This window comes from Podarcis gaigeae (assembly GCF_964106915.1).
Source record: "Podarcis gaigeae genome assembly, chromosome: 8".
Taxonomy (NCBI): Eukaryota; Metazoa; Chordata; class Lepidosauria; order Squamata; family Lacertidae; genus Podarcis; species Podarcis gaigeae.
In genome coordinates this window covers 23,326,521-23,343,801 of record NC_139684.1, presented here as the reverse complement: position 1 = coordinate 23,343,801, position 17,281 = coordinate 23,326,521, and the positions used below count along the sequence as shown (strand labels likewise).

At 46.0% G+C, this 17,281-nt stretch overlaps 2 protein-coding genes across 3 annotated transcripts in view; one reads left to right on the top strand and one right to left on the bottom strand.

The window, feature by feature from the left end:
• Window positions 1-17,281, bottom strand: part of MRPS16 (mitochondrial ribosomal protein S16) — a 234,204-nt gene that overhangs the window by 21,430 nt on the left and 195,493 nt on the right. The gene's annotated exons all lie outside the window — the stretch shown is intronic.
• LOC310850750 (uncharacterized protein) lies at window positions 94-16,944 on the top strand. Of its 2 annotated transcripts, none has more exons than XM_083752649.1 (13): window positions 94-392; window positions 1,125-1,262; window positions 3,542-3,728; window positions 5,309-5,556; window positions 6,973-7,147; window positions 9,109-9,209; window positions 10,196-10,267; window positions 10,902-11,030; window positions 12,064-12,186; window positions 13,181-13,345; window positions 14,757-14,924; window positions 15,657-15,817; window positions 16,352-16,944. In XM_083752649.1, exons 1-13 carry the CDS (start codon window positions 326-328, stop codon window positions 16,415-16,417), a joined length of 1,800 nt encoding a protein of 599 aa, XP_083608775.1. In that variant the 5' UTR covers window positions 94-325; the 3' UTR covers window positions 16,418-16,944. The 2 variants fall into 2 exon arrangements, with proteins under 2 accessions (XP_083608775.1, XP_083608774.1); XM_083752648.1 differs by having other exon boundaries at window positions 98-392; window positions 10,196-10,282.

Below are 17,281 nucleotides of genomic sequence, written 5' to 3'. Positions count from 1 at the left end.
TAAGGCAGACCGGAACCGGGAGCCTGTCCTGCAGGATCTCCTAGAACATTGCTTGAAAACTGCCGCTCTGCAGGACGGAACGAGGAACTCTGGCCCACAATCGGAAGCCCCCTGGAATCCCGGAAGCAGAACCTTCGAGATAATTTGAACTGAAACGGACCTTCTCTGTTCCTGGACGCTGGGCCTGGTGCCTCCTTCCTGCAGATCCCAGAGACATAACAATACCTGCCTGCAGACCCACAGACATGCCCCCAACACCGTCCTCCTAATCCTGTCTGCAGCCAGCAAGATGCGAGCTAACCACAAAGGAGGGGTTTAACTGAAAATGCTAGTGAGCCGCCTGGCTTCTCTCCTCTGCCTCATCACCACACAGGTCCTAAGCAAGATCCATGGTAAGACCCTTATGTGATGGGTGGGGGACAAACGAAACCTAGAACCCCTTCTGTGACTGCCTTTGTAAAAATAAAAATGGTTCTTAGATTTCATAGAACCAAAGAATTTCAGAGTTGGAAGGATCACTTAAGCCAATCACCATCAATGCAGGAAGTACAACTAACATTTCATGCCTGCCCGTAAGGTCACAGGATTGCATTATTGCAATGTCAAAGGTAAAATATTAAAATCTGTTAAAAGAAACGCATGATCGAGGGTGGGTCCCAAAAGTGTGTATCTCAGGTGTTCAGCGTCCTGATGAAATCGCCAGGAGACTTCAAATCAGCTAGCGCAGGAATATCCAGCTTTTGTGTTAGTTGCCTCTCTTCATTTAGGGATAATTTGTGCCCGTTAGAAAAGAGGGAGCAACATTATGGGGGCTGAGGGCTATATTCCCTTGTGAATATTCATCCCCCCCCCCTCTCTCTGCACCCATCCATTCATTCTGTCTCTCCTACACACACAAACTCAAGGGTGCTGAGGCTTTTCACCTCAAGGGCAACATTCTCTTTTGGGTCTGCAACTTTCAATGAACTTTACTCTGAACTGGGTAAGTCCCAGTACGTCCTACTCCAGGAAGTGGTGATTTAACATTTATTTGTGCCCTTTCTGAATACTGAAGCCATGCACCTCCATTTTAAGGGTGGTAGCAGTGATCAACATTTTTGCATCTCTTCCCGGCCTCTCTCCAGATCCACATAAACAGGAATGTGTCACCAGGAGGATTCTCTGTCATCCGAAGGCCATTTGTCAACTTGACAAGCTGACATCTGATTACTATTGCCGGTGTCTGCCAGGCTACAAGGGGGATGGAATAAACAATTGCCAAGGTAAGTTAATACCTGTGTGCACATCTGCCTCTTATGGGGGGCAGCAGAGACCCGCAGTGGCTAGAATTCAGTTTTCTATATCACGTTAAAAACATTCCCTCTCCTGCACACAGATAGCCCAAGGAACCCTAAAAATGCCTTAGTGCAGTGTGTGTATGATGGGGATGGTCAAATCTGTCGATTTTTGTTTCTCATTTTCCCAATCCTAAGTTTGGTTCTCCACATTTCCACATCTCATTGCATTAATCATTAATCAGAATTTTAGTGCAGATTTGTCCTAATATACACAAACTTCTACGCAATTGTGCCTCATATACACATTTTTACAGAGCAACTTTTCAATATGGATTTTTGTACGTCATATTCACTAATGCATTCATTTTATGCACACTTTGCCCCGGTATATGTATTTTTGCACTTGGCTGCAGAACTGCACTGCAGGTTTTAGAAAAATGCAAATTTCAAAGAAAGGTTGTGCTTTGGTCCACATATTGTGGGAATTACATGTGAATTAAATGAGAATTGAATACAAATTTCTCTGGTATCCCTAGTGCGTAAATATCTTGGAACTGGAAAGACCTGGGTTCAATGTTGTGTTTGTGTGTGTGTGTGTGTGTGTGTGTGTGTGAGAGAGAGAGAGAGAGAGAGAGAGAGAGAGATTAATTATTGTTTAATTGCTTCATGATGTTTTGTGGGATATAATTCATAAATGAAATAAGTGAATAATAAACTCACCTATGTAATATTGTCTGGTTTTGGTTTATCACTCCCCCTCCCTTTCCCAGCCTCCATTTACCCAATCTGTAAAATAGGGATATGATTAAATGCTTCCTTCACAAAGCTCTTCTGTGGAAGAAAGAGATAAAGACAGAGACTGAAAGATGAATTTGTAGACTGAGAATTGCTGCCTATATTATTAATATCAAGTTTTGCAGATACTAATATTGACCAGTTTGAAGCAATTGGAAGCATAAGAACCAACTCCTGTTGGAATAAATCATTGTTCAGACTCTCAAAAATATTATTCAAACTTTTACTGACAGAACTCTTTTAAAATAAAGATATATCAAATCACATCTCGAAAATATCCATACAATGCCACTACCGAGCTTCAGGAGGAGGTGGGGTTGCGGGCTCTCGACCCCGCCCACACTCCCGCGGGGCTGGTGTCAGCCTCGCGGGAAGCAGGGATTCCCTTTGTTTTTGCATCCCCGTGCGCCAGCCAATCGGCTGGCGGCAGGGGCGGGCCTTCTAGAGGCCACTTAAGGTCGGGGCAGCCCTTGGCTCGCCCCTTTTCTCCCTTGCTGTTGACGCGGTTTCCCACCCACCCGCCCTTTAGGTTAGCCATCGACATTGCTATGGGCTTCGGCTGGTTGCCGCAAGGGGCCGGGTAGGAATTTTTCCATTTGGCTAATTGGCTGGTTTGGAGCCACTTGGTTTTTTCGCCTACCTCGTAGCAAATTGTCACAACTTCCTCGGTTTTGGCGGTAGGCATTGGCCGGGGTATTGTCATGCAAATGAGATCGGGGGGGAGGAGCGCCATCACCTCCCCCAATGCCTGAAGGGTAGTTTGTTAAAGCACTCCGAGGGGCGACGCCTCGTCCGAAACCTACGGAGGCTAGGGCCTAAAGCGCGCCCCCGAGCGGTAACCCCTCAGGGAGCGCCTAGGGATATGCATCTCGGGTAGCTCCCCCTGTTGGTGTTTAACCCTTCCCGGTTAGACCGGATAGTCGGTTAGGGGCCAATGCCTAAAGCCAATACCTCTCCTACCTGTAATCAATAAAGTTGTGGCCATTTTCGCCCATTAACCTAAATACTTGTGTCCGGTGTCTTCATTCATTCCACCTGTGGGGGGGAGGGAATAGCCACGCAATGCATTGTGCTGTCCAGCAAAAAGAGTCACATTTTATAAAATATGAAATAATCCAAACAGACCTAAAAACAAAGGTCTCTCTCTCTCTCTCTCTCTCTGTCTCTCTCTCTCTCTCCACACTCTGCATTCCAGCCTCCAGCTGTTTATTCTCCCTTCAGAACTTCATTTACATGCTCACTCCATTGAGTTTGGGAGAAAAGACTCAAAGGCAACTCAATTCAAAATGGAGATTTGCAACCCAATACCTCTCACATAATTAAGGTCACAACACTCACAAGTTAGCTACCAGAGAAACAATGATCAGTTAATCATTAACTTAGCAAGAGCTCAAAGTGCTTTCCTTGGGTTTAATATAGCCTCATGGAAAAACCCACCTAAACTGACCTCACTCTTTGTCTGCTTGCAGACCCTGGGTTCCGCATCACCATTTCCAACGCATCTGTTTGCGATGGGTTCGGAGAGCAGGTCTGTCTCCTCAAGGCAAGAGAGAGGAAAGTCACCTTCAACATCACGGTCTCCATCTTCGGCAGACGCAGCCAGCACGAAGTGTGGTGGTACAAATTCTACTCCGGCCAAAGCCCACAATTCTACAGGTATGCATGTGTGGAGTGCAGAATACAATCTGGTGTGCATCTCTTAAGACGTAGCCCTATCTGTAGTCCTTTTCAAGGCAGCTGTTCACCAGAGGTTGATTTCGGGGAACACGACTGGTTTGACTGCAATGGGCACCGAGCTGAGAGGGTGACTGGGGGGCAGTGCAGCAGTGACTTAGAAGGCAAGAGGCAGGGAGGGGCTGGATTTTGGCATCACTCCAGTTGCCGCTAAAATTTGAAAGCCCCAAGTCTACCACTATGGCATTTGAGATGTCTTTCTAGTTCTGAGCCATTACAGAAGCTTCCAACAATAACAAGAGGCTTTAAAAGAGCCAATGAGTTGCTCCCTTCGAAACGAGACAATGAACACAAGGCAGGCACTGCATGTACAATGTCGCCAACAATGACACTGATTTCAGAAATTATTTCAGCCCCAAATGCTATTGGGCAGGAAAACCCAAGGTGTAATTCCACCCCCAAAGCTTATTGCCCGTTCCATGAATATGTGCCAATCTGACCAGAGTGTAAAAACTACTTGTGGGTTGTTTTCATGCAGTTTGCCCATAATAGCGGCTGAGACAGAGGAAGAAGGTTTTGTAGACCAGATCCTATTTCAGCTATAACTCTCTCAATTTCCTTCCCCAAGTCCTGTTCCTAGATGGATTTCAAGCCTGAGGAAGGAGCATATAAGGAGTTGAGAAGCACTGTAAAATATGAAAATGATTCATAGATGATACTTTACACCTAATAAATTATCTGAAATGTATAGGAAGGTTCCTAATAATTGCTGGAAGTGTAAACAGGTAGATGGAGATCGATAGATCGATATTCCATATGTGGTGGACATGCAAGAAAACGAGGATATTTTGGGAAATGATACATGATAAGATAAAAAAAGATGTTTAAAACGAGTATGTCCGAAAAGCCCAAAGCATTTTTGTTAGGGATTATAGAGGCAGAAGTCTCCACCCCACCCCGCCAAAATGCTAAAGTTGTTTATGTATGTAACAACAGCAGCTAGGATTCCAGATGTGCAGAAATGGAAGGAAGAAGAAGCTCCAACCAAAGAAGAATGGATAACTAAGATAAGGAACTATGCTGAACTGGCAAAATTAACAGCAAAATTAAGAGAATCTAATGATAAGTCTTTTATGGAAGAATGGATGCCTTTTTCAGACTATTTAAAGAAATATTATAGTATGATGAACTCACAAGCAGGATTTGAGCTACAAGCAGCAGAAGGGATTATTATAATATTGTGATTTGATAGACAGAAGATAGGGGTGCAGCAGAAGGGGAGAAACAACAACTCCATGGGGAAAGGTGTGAGAAGTTGACAGAAAGAAGGGAAAAGACTAAATTGTGCTTTGACTGTATATGTTGAACATGTTGAAACTTAATGAAATGTAATTGGAAAGAGAGAGAGATAGAGAGAAGCACTGAGAAACTGAATGCAGGCAAGGCTGAAATGGTTTCAAATGGTGGTCTGAAAGCTTGAGAGTGTATCTTGGGAGATGAAATTAAATGGCTTATTTGGTACATTCTCAGCTGTCACTTACCCCATGGACGTTGCTTTGCAGCTATCGGAGAAGACTGGCACTTGGGAAGAACAGGCCTCTGAGGATTGCTGTGCATGAACGTGGGCAGGCGCTGACACTACTTTCAATCAAAGAGGATGATTTTTACCCAAATCTTTTCTGGGCAGAAGTGAAACCGAGCACAGCACCCGCCAAGGTGGCTGTGGTTGAGGCCTATGACCTGACAGGCTTCCAGCTGTTAAATCCTTCCAATCTGAGATACTATTTTGCTCTGGATAGCATGCCTATAGGTAAGGCAACTTTTAAATTCTCCCCTAGATTTGTTGCAACTTGACGCAAAACAGCAGATATGCGGAAGGAAGGAAGGAAGGAAGGAAGGAAGGCCAATGCTCATCCTATATAAGAATAGTATAACATTAACAGGCCCTACTCCTCTTGTCAGTCCTGCCTTAAAATAGCAGCAGACATAAGTTTCAAACCTGGTCAGTTCCTCTCCATACAATGAGATGAGAATGAATACACACACACACACACACACACACACACACACACTTCTATATTTCTACATACCAAAGGAGGTCCCCTTCCCGTACACACACTGAGTGTGTAGAAACCACAACCTTGTTTCTGACCAGCTTCATTTCATTCCAAATTAGCACCCAGATTCGCTGTTAGAAGGAACAATTGTCATTTTGACTGAATTTTGCCAAAAGTTGGACTGTTGGGTGAGCGATGAAAACCCCAAATTCATGTAACTGTTGCACAAGTTATGGAAATTAAAGCAGACTGAGCAGTTCAGCCCTTTTTTTGGTTGGATGTTATTATTTTTAAAATGGTCTTTGAGAGCACTGTAAACACGAGGCAAGTAGCTGGAGGAGCTCAGAATGTAACAGGACAGCAGGTGGAAGGAGATACTCTCGGTGCAAATGGGGCACTCTCCCACCAACCTGCCTTCCTATTTAAAGCTGGTCTAGAGTGTGGCAGCTTCCTCTTCCTTAGTCCTTGCAAAACTAAGCAGGGAGGATGACAGGGACAAAACTGGAATTGTTTGGCTTTGCCATTGAGCTGCCGTTAGCTCTGGCTCCATCTGTCATTGGCTGTGGATCCACCTCCTGGATCCACCTTTCTAGAGGCCTTCCGCCCTACCTGCAGCAGAGGTGGGGAGCCGGATCTTGTCGGACTCCCAACTCCCATCAGTGCCGCCCGGCATGACCAAATGGTCTGGGATGATGGGAGTTGTAGTTGCGGGGGGTTAATTTCAGCAAAGGCAATAAATACAGCGTTGCACTAGCCTATTCACTGAGGAGGTGTACCTGCTCCTTAAGCCAGGAGTAGCCAATATGGTGCCCCTCCAGATGTCATGAGACTCCAGCTCCCATCAGCCCCTGCTAGCGTAGCCGACAGCCAGGGGTAGTGATGGGAACTGTAGCCCAACTTCATCTAGAGCAGGGTCCCCCAAACCTGGGTGTCTGGCTGTTTTTGGACTACAATCCCCATCACCCCTGACCACTGGTCCTGCTGGCTAGGGATGATGGGAGTTGTAGTCCCAAAACAGCCAGAGACCCAAGCTTGGGGAAGCCTGATCTAGAGCTTTGCAGGTTTACTTCCTCTGCCCCGTAGCCACAAGTCAACACTCTTTACATGGCAGCTCACGACCCAGTGCATCGAGAGGTCTCTCTGTTTTCTTCTGCTGCTTTTATTTTTAGAGGTCGGAGAGTTCTTGGAAGGGGACAACGTTGCCATCCACTTGCCGAAATACCTCCAGCTTCCTCCGTCCAGCTTCGTCCGGTGGATCAAGGAGCCCCGCCCCATGACGCTGCTGGACAGCCATGCAGTGGTGTTGGCCAACGGCCTGGATGAGATTGAGATCAGAGGATTAATGTACGCTTGCCATCATCCGGGTGCTTTCAGGCTCAGCCTATAAACAGAAAGGTGTCCTCCAACTTCCCACTTTAGGGGGAGGGCTTATTTATTTCGACGGTGTCTGCCATGAGAATCTTGTGGGAACTATGAAAAAACCCCACAGTTTAATGTAAAGGGGGGTGGGATCGCTTCTTGGTGTATTGTAATGCTGAATGTTTATATTTTAATTTTTGCATCCTAGGCTTTTAAGGAGGCCTCTTTGGTTATCAAGGGACGCAGGTGGCGCTGTGGGTTAAAGCCTCAGCGCCTAGGACTTGCCGATCGAAAGGTCAGCGGTTCGAATCCCTGCGGCGGGGTGCGCTCCCGCTGCTCGGTCCCAGCGCCTGCCAACCTAGCAGTTCGAAAGCACCTCCGGGTGCAAGTAGATAAATAGGGACCGCTTACCAGCGGGAAGGTAAACGGCGTTTCCGTGTGCGGCTCTGGCTCGCCAGAGCAGCGATGTCACGCTGGCCACGTGACCCGGAAGTGTCTCCGGACAGCGCTGGCCCCTGGCCTCTTAAGTGAGATGGGCGCACAACCCCAGAGTCTGTCAAGACTGGCCCGTACGGGCAGGGGTACCTTTACCTTTACCTTTACCTTTGGTTATCAAGAAGTATATATATTTATAATAATCTTCGTAATAAATTGTATGCGTCAGGGGTGGGGAAACGTGTGGCTCTCCAGATGTTGTCAAATTCCAGTTTCTATCAGCACCATCCAGGATAGCCAACAGGGAGGATGGGAGTTGTAGTCCAACAATATCCTCACTGAGAAGCCTGATACATTGCAATTCAAAGGTTCTTCACTGGGGAGAACAGGTTCCAGCTGCTCCTGACACAAGAACATAAGAAAAGCCTGCTGGATCAGATGAACAGCCCGTCTGGCCCAGCATCCTGTTCTCACAGTGGCCAACCAGATGCAGGGTCCGAGTGCGAGAGCACTCTTCCCCTCCTGTGGTTTCCAGCAAGTGGGATTCACAAGCATTCACAAGCCTTTGCTCACGGATCTTTGTTCTGCACGTGTAAGGACCTGATCTTCTAACGCAGTAGCCCCTACATTCTGGGAAGGAAGGGTGTTGTGTATCATAAGAACATAACAAGAGCCTCCTGGATCACGCCCAATGGCTCACCTAGTCCAGCATCCCTGTGGACACCCAGACGACCCCATGGGAAGCCCAAACGCAAGACCCGTGCTCAGCAGCACTCTCCCCTCCTATGCCTTCTTGCAACTGGTATTCAGAAACAACCTGCCTTTGTCAGGGGAGACGGGGCATAGCCATCATGGCTAGCAGTCTCCGATATCCTCCATGAATTCCTCTAATCCTCCTTTAAAGTTGGTGGCCATCACTGTCTCTCCTGTGGGATCAAGATTCACAGTTCATGCACTGCATGAAAAAGTACCGTATTTTTCGCTCTATAAGTCGCACCAGACCACAAGATGCACCTAGTTTTGGAGGAGGAAAACAATAAAAAAAAACTCTGAATCTCAGAAGCCAGAACAGCAAGAGGGATCGCTGCGCAGTGAAAGCAGCAATCCCTCTTGCTGTTCTGGCTTCTGTGATAGCTGCACACCCTGCATTCGCTCCATAAGACACACACACATTTCCCCTTACTTTTTAGGAGGGAAAAAGTGAGTCTTATAGAGCAAAAAATATGGTACATTTAAAAAATCTGTCCCAAATATTCCAGCATTCAACTTCACTGCAGGTCCACGAGTTCTAGTCTTACAGGAGGAGGGAAGAAGCAATTCTCCACATACTGTCTCCATGCCATACATAATTTTATAAAGTTTTAACTAGATTAGAGTATGCATATATGGGAGAGAGAATGTGTGTGCATGAGGGTGTCTAGAACTGAGCATTTCTAGATATTTTTGCTCTTTGGGTTTCAAGATTTCGTGAAGCATATCTCACCATTGTTATCCCTTTCCTCGTCTCTTAGGGACACTGACTTTGGCTATTTCCGAGCACTTGTCTACGATTTTAGCCCTGATGTCCCCGGAAGGGTGTTAAACGCTCAGAGACTCTTCTTAATAAATAGGGGTATGGAATCTCACCCTCCTTCCCCTCTTTTTAAAAAATCCTGTTGTGGTTAATGGTTGTTAAAGCGATACACAACAATTATTTTCTTGATTGTCAGTTTATGCCCAACCATCCCAGGTTTCGCTCTGCAATAGCGTTGGCTACACAAATGAACAAACAATGCCTGAATAGCTCAGTTGGTTAGAGCGCAGTGCTGGTAATGCCAAGGTGGCAGGTTTGATCCCCGTATGGGACAGCTGCATATTCCTGCATTGAAGGGGGTTGGACTAGATGATCCTCAGGGTCCCTTCCAACTCTACAATTCTTTGACTCTAATATTATAGGTATTAACTATTCTGCACCAAAGTATGCTCAGAGCAGCTTATGATGGTGTGGCAAAACAGTACCTGCAACAACAATTTCAGCCAGTTTAAAATACAGCCCAGTGTCCTTTCTCAATCCATTCACTTCATCTGCTAGATATTTTGGAAAGTGGTTTGTTTGTCTGTCTGCCTGCCTGTTTGTTCGTTTGTTCTCTATACGTTTGGACAGCTCTCGAGGTATCGTCACCAGACTTGGCACAAGGGTTCTTGAGGTGGGGCTGGCAGACTTCATTAGTGTTTGAATTCCAGGCACCATTTTGAATCAAGATGGTGGGCCAAAGCATGACTTTGGACTGGCTTCACCCAATTTTTTGTGTGACGCGTCCAAACTCACAAATTGTAGCCATTAAAAAAAAAACCCCATCCTTTTTTATTTCTAAAAATATATGGGCAACACTCCCTGCTAATAAAATATAACACAGAAGCATAAGGAAAAGAAGATGAAGCAAATGACACAGTGGAAATGTGATCATTGAAACATTTTGGAATCATAAACATACAGCCTCTATATTCCTAAATACTGTGTCAGTAAGGCCGTGCTTGGTACTCTTTTTAATCTGAAGACCCTGTTGTGGTATTTTGTGTCTGAATTCAAGTTTCTGCTATTCACGTGTTTCCTATCAGATATCAGCAAAACCTGCAGTGGAGGCCGGGATGAAGAAAACTGCAAATGCAATCCAGGATTTGAGGGAAATGGTATACACTGTGTTGGTAAATAATTGTGAGCTTTGCTTCTTCTAGTCTTTATTTTAGCATAGTACATAATGATCATAATGCTGCTATAAACATCCATTTATTTCCCACATATAGCGTTGATGCATGAATTATTGTGACATACACACAAACAGAGCCATTTTGTGTGGTGCCACACACCCTAAAGCATCCATTTTGTGTGTGCGGCCCCACACCAGTACCTTAAAATTCCTATTGTGTCTGTAGGCTGCAAAAAGGTTGGCAAAACCTGTGTTTAGAATACCTAAAGCTCAGTGGTAGCGCACATGCCCTGCATGCAGAAGGTCCCAGGCAGGGCTGGGGTGGAACCTTGTTGGAAACCCTGCAGTGCTGCTGCCAGTCAGTGAAGACAATATTGAGTGAAATGCAGCTTCTTAAATCCCTGTTTAAATCACCACTGTTTTCAGAACCATGAGGACTGGGACCCTGCTTTATTTTTAAAGGAAGGGCTATCATCCAGCTCCATTTAAAAGGATTCAGGTGGCAGGGGAAGGGCTGGAGAGCTGCTGCCAGTCAGTGTAGACAATGCTGGGCTTGATGTGCACAATGTATGTAGAGCATGCTCCTATATAGTCTCGTTTTCTTCTTTTCTGCAAAGACATAGATGAGTGCAAAAAGGAGATGCCCGTGCATTGCCTGGCTGAAGCAACCTGCATCAACACATACGGATCATATTTTTGTCGCTGTCCGAAAGGCTTGGAAGGAGACGGTGTGCTCAGCTGCATAGGTAGAGGGAACGTCAGCGTCTCTGGTTGTGAAGAATAGTTGGGCTGGGCTGGGGAAACTGTGTCGCCTCTGGGTAGTGCTGCAGGGTCCATCACTGACTATTCACCCCAAGGTCCTAGCTCAATTTAAAATACAACATTAAAAACAGGTTTGTTTGATATATATATATATATATATATATGCTTTCGTAGATTTTCACGGGTACAGGAATGCAGGTTTTGGTGTCCTCGGGTGTCTTCCCGTGTAAAAGACACCCGAGGACACCAAAACCTGCATATATATATATATATATATATATATAATGCAATCACAGTAATAACAGGGTGGGTCCCAGGGATATACAACTTGAGTGCCCAAGGCTAAGGTAAAGAGGTGCAGCTTTAGCATACAATGTCAACTGCACAGTGAAGGTGCCAGACACATACCTGTGGAGAGGAGTTTGACTACCTGGGGGCTGCCGCAGAGAAGGCCCTCTCCTGGGCTGCCACCGCCTTTGCTTCTGAGGGTGGTGGAATTACCAATTACCCTCTGCCAGTCCTCGCACCCAATGGGGGCCTGTAGGAAGGCAGGCAGTCTTTCAGATGCTTGGGGCCTTAGGGCTTTAAGCACTCGAGTAAGCAGCTAAAATTGGGCCTGGAACTGACAAACATTGTGGCTATGTAAGTCCCAAATGTAGCCCCAGTAACCTGACCACAGCATTTTGGAGCCATTGAAGTATACACGTCTTCAAGGGCAGTCCCATGCAGTGTGGATTGCAGTAACCCAGTCCGGCTAACAGATTATCTCTGAACCTTGACTGTGCCAGCTGGAGCTCATGGGCATTGTGGGAGGGTTCCAAAAATATCTGGGGTGTTATCAGCTCACCACTTACAGGCCCCCCATTTCTGGTCCGTAATGGGTGGCCTGTAGCTCAGGTGTAGTAGACCTGACTTTGCATTCAGAAGTTCCAGGCTCAATCCCTGGCAGCCCCAGCAGACAAGGAAAAAAACAGGTCTGAGACATTGTGCAGCTTCTCTCTCACCCCCACCTTTTAGACATAGACGAATGCACCAGGGATTCCTATGCCTGCGACCAGGACGCGACGTGCCTGAACACCCTGGGATCCTACTTCTGCGTTTGCCAAAGCGGATTTATCGGTGATGGTGTTCACTGCGAAGGTAAGTTGCACAGACTGAATTGAATTCCCCCCTCCATCCCTACGCTCTATAACCAATCAGATTTGTAGAATGGCTCCAAACTACTATGAGAGAAAATGAAACTACCTCCTGCCATCCCGCTTTCTCTACACCACATTATTAAGACTTTTATGTCTTCCTATAATTGTGGGCTTTATCCCTAAACTGAAAAGTCTTCCTGGGCAGGGAAATGTCCTGTCCCTTGACCATCTTTGTTACCCTTTCCTAGTCATATGATATTGTTCTGGAAACATGTTGATTATTTATGGGAGAAGTGTGTGTTGGATGGTTATAAATGAGCAGGAGAGGATAGTTTAATTAGTAATTATACCTCCTCTTACTCACTTGTGTGAGAATGCAAATATGTATTTCAGCAGAGTTAAAAACCACCATCCATGCACATCTTATCTCTATAAGCTATTATGACAAGGTTGAATAACCTTTTAGAACAATTATTATATCCAAGGATGCTTTCGGCAGACTTGGATTGCCTTTTCCCATTTTTGTTTTGCTTTGTTTCCCTCTGAACAAAGAAATCACTCTCAGACTGCTTAGTAAACAAGAAAAAGACAAATTTAACTCACATCAAAAGTCTTATCAGGATCCAGTATGTTACAGGGATGACAATCAGGCAGGCAATAATCTTTAAACGTTACATATATCCATAGTTCAAAATGGAGATTGCTACCTGGAGGAGAGCAAAGAAACATCCTCCCCCATCGCAGGCAGGGAAAAAATGAGTGTGTGACCCAACAGAAGAGGCAGGGATTAACCCATTGTCTTTTTCCTGTGACCAGGTTTGGGGGTATGACATCATAGAGTCCCCTCTGTACTGGTTCTGAAACTCCACGGTGCCATTGCCCCTGCTTGTGACTGCCTGCCAATTGTGCATTTGAGATTTGGGTTCCACATCCTCCCACATGGTGTGCATGTGTGTCTTTTTGCCGGTGTTCACCTCTCTCTTCTGCTGTTACAGCAAAAAGCAACTGGTCCCCATGGTCTCCGTGGTCCGTCTGTTCCGCCACCTGCGGCCTCCAGAACCAAATGCGCATCCGGCAGTGCACTCACCCGGAGAGCGGCATGCGATGTGTGGGCCCTTCCGCTGATCTCAAGCTCTGTCCTAAGACGCAACCCTGCCCATGTAAGCTGGCCTTCACTTCTTAAGCTGGGGCAGACAGACCTCCCTTGCAAAAGGCACATCTCCACTGCAAAAGCACGTTTCTTTTATAACTTCATGGGAGCCCACCAGACAACCTCCAGTTGTGCTCACGCCGCTAAGAGGGTGGTCATATGCAATTCCAGATTTCAGTGCCATTTGTGCTTGTAAGCATTGGGTGGGTAGGTGGGGGTGACACTTTCATTTCCAGTTAGTGCATATTCCATAACCTCCTCCTGAGCAATCTCACAAATTTCTATGCCGGAAATGTTCTGGTTTATATTTGTTCCACTTTTGCTGTTCTGCAGCCTCTCTGGGCCGCAATCATGTGGAAGCCTTGGGGAAGCATCCCAGAACAATTAATAAAGCAGAATAATTCCACCTCTAATGTGGCACCACTCTTCTTGTATCAAAAACAGGTTCCAGAGCATGCTTGCAATAAAACACCAGTCTGGAGAGGCCCATGGTTTCTTCCAAAGAATCCTGGTTTGTTCTTGCAAGTAGGGATGGATGAATCCGCCAGTTCTGGTTTCCCTCAGTTTCTCATTTTTCCAATCTTGACACTCAGTTCTCTACTTTCCCAAGCACTTTGCATTTCTTTTCTCTATCTTTTTTTAAAAAAAAATCCCCATGAAAATGTGTCATTGTTTCAGTGCAAATATATGCTCATACACACATTTCTGTTTGCACTTTCCCCTAACAAATGCATTTAAGTGTATATTGTTTTGTTGGAGAACTGCACCACAAAATTCAGAGGAGTGCAAATTCTGAAGGGCAGTTGTTCTTCATATTGCATCTATGCCGTTATTCTGCATATTGATTTAGGAAGGGTGAATTAGGCAGTTTCTCATTTAAATGCAAACAAAAACAGAATTCTGCCCTGTACCTATTCTGAGATGCCTCTCCCTCTCCCCTCCCCTGCTCCCCCTTTGTCAGAGGATCACACATCTCTCGCTGCTCTCACAGCACCTCTTATGTCCTTCGTCACTTGACCGCTTTTTATCCCCTCTTCCCTATTGTTCAACTCAAGTCCAGAGGAAGTGGAACCATTCTCCTCCCACCCTCCCATTCCTATTTCCTTGTGTGTCAAGTATTTCTAGATTGCGAATCTTAGAGCTGCTAAGCTTCTCTTAGACACTCTCTCTCTTTCCCCCTTTTTGCTAAAAGGTATGGAATCAATGCTGTGAATAAATAAAGCCAGGGTGGAGAAAAACCCGAGGAAATAGCAAAGAGTAGAACTGGGAAGATCCTAGCACTCAAAACACATGCACTTAGCCACTGGCTATTGTGCAACACCAGTCATGTCCACAGGAGGAGGAGGAGGAGGAGGAGGAACCTGCTTGTCCAAAACTGATGTCGAGAATTGGTAAACAATTTTCTCCTTTCTTTCCTTTAGACAACGGCCATTGGTCAGAGTGGTCACCCTGGTCCATGTGTTCGGAGAAGTGTTCTGGGATGAAGAAAAGGATTCGAATCTGCGACAGCCCTGCTCCTTCTGGAGGGGGCCTGCCTTGTGAAGGGGAGAAGGAGGAGCTTGCAATGTGCAACGACAGCCAGTGTCCAGGTGCAGCCATCATCTTGCAGAGGGATTGGGCGATCATGAAGGGGACCTTGCTGGGAGAAGCATAAGGCACCCTTTGGGCTTGAATGCTGAATCCTTAGAAACCTTGAGGGAGTTCCCCAGCTGTGAAGCTCTTCCCAAAAGGCGAGGGTGATGGGTTGGACTGGCAGGTGACACTTACGTCAACACACCAGCAACAGGACAGGGTCCTCTCTTACATCTGAAGGCAGCAGACAAACATAAAGGGCACTTCACTTCCAATCCCTCGTCCATCCCTGTGTCTGCCGCCTGAGGCTGCCGCTGCCTCTTTCTGCCTAATACTAGGGCCGGCCCTGTCTGAAAGCATCCAAGAACAGGCTGCTGGACGGGTCTTTGGTTTGATTCAGCAGGGCTCATCTTACATTCTCACATTCCCTTTCCCCAAGACAAGAACATAAGGAGAGCCCTGCTGGATGAGGCCCCACCAGTCCAACATGCTGTTCTCACAGTGACCATCCCACGAATCGCTTGTTCCTTCCACACTTTTCAATGCACTTCCCCATCACTTTCCTAACTGCAAAAGTCTTGCTTCTTCAGCATGATTCTTTCACCTGCTTCCCTTAAATTGTGCAATCCTGAAGTATGCACTTGAATATTTCATAGAAAATACTGACCGTCTGGAGGCAGCGGAATATCATGGACTGACCCGGCTGGTGGGAAGCCCAAACTGAACCCTTTGCTTTCTCTCTGCCTCAGTTGACGGAATGTGGTCTCCCTGGGCATCCTGGACTCCCTGCCCCGTCACCTGCGGACTAGGAGTCGTGAGCCGATCTCGACAGTGCAACAACCCTGCCCCACAGCAGGGAGGGAATAACTGCAGTGGGCATGGGTATGAGGAAGGCTCTTGCGGATTTCCGGTGAGAGAAGCAGGTTTTTTAAATCGTGGCTACAAAGGACAAGAGAACGTTTTCAGACAGGGCTGGGGAACCTGTGACTACAACTCGCATCACCCTTGGCCATCCTTGACTCAGATTCCGGGAGGGGAGTACCCAGATCAGGATCATTGCACCAGTGGAGGGGGATTTAATTGTTTTAGCATGTCCCCTCCCAGGACAAGTAGCAGTTTTGGAGGAAGGGTTTTAATTTAGATAGCAGGCCAAAGGGAAAGGGCTAAGGGATTTCGCCACTAGCAAACTACTTTCCAAAAGCATTCTGTCCCACATGGTTGTTGTTGCTCTTGTTGCTGTTTTTAAAAGGCAAGCATGTCCTGTGCTTTCTGTTCTGAAAATTGCAGTGGTGAGGTATGAGCAATGCACAGGAAATTCAGCATCTCCAACCTGCAGATTGTGCCTGCCCCAGCACAATCTTTCAATATGTTGTCAGTCTGGATATTGACACACTCTTCTGTCTCATCTCTCTCTCTCTCTCTTTTATTTATTTATTGCATGCAGGAGGCTTACTGCAAATACCTGCCCAAACCATCTGAATCTATAATAACAGGGAAACTGATTCAATGAGTACCCAAACGTTGGTCAATGCGGCAGTGGGAAGAATACCAGCAACCGGCCAAGTATGGTTCTCTCAGTTTGTGGGCCAAACTTCATGGTGTTGTGAAGGACAATCCAGCCACTGCTTAGTGAGAATTGGGACCAGTGCAGACAGAACCATTCTCAGGTGCCCAGAAGCTAAGGGGGGGGGGGGGAGGAAAGGAAAAGAATTGTACCAATGGACAACTTTAGCAAAGAACAGTTTGGGAAGAAAACTTTGGAACCGTATTAATTGCACTGAGAAACACCTGGAGTTGAGTATCTTCTCTGGAATGAAGCATCCTGTGAAATATCATGCACAACTGGAATTTGCATGGGTGCACAAGAGTCTTTGGAAATGAACACAGATGTCGTGTTTGCAGAGCGGCCTGTGCACTGTGGTCATTTGAGGAACCCAGACCACAGTAAAGCAGATGATGGGAGGAGTTTCTGGTCCCAGGCAGCAAAGGGCAGAGACTGGTCAATGATGAATGTGATTAAAGTTCCCCCAGCTTTTATACTGGATCAAATTATTATTATTATTATTATTATTATTATTATTATTATTATTATTATTATTCTACTCTTAGTTTTGAAAGGCTTCTGCAGTGTCATTATTACTCTGTGAAACAGAAAGGACTTCTACTTCCAGGGGTGTTCAGGGTGGCATAGGTTTCATGCATCCATCATAAACGACCTACCTTCTCCTAGAAGACATTTTGCTGCATGAAATGGAGGAAAATTCAGGACAGATGAAAGAGCACAGCATGTCTTTGAACTATGGAATTTGCTCCCACAAGAATTAATGGTGGCAGCCAACTTAAAAAAAAAGGTAAAGGGACCCCTGACCATTAG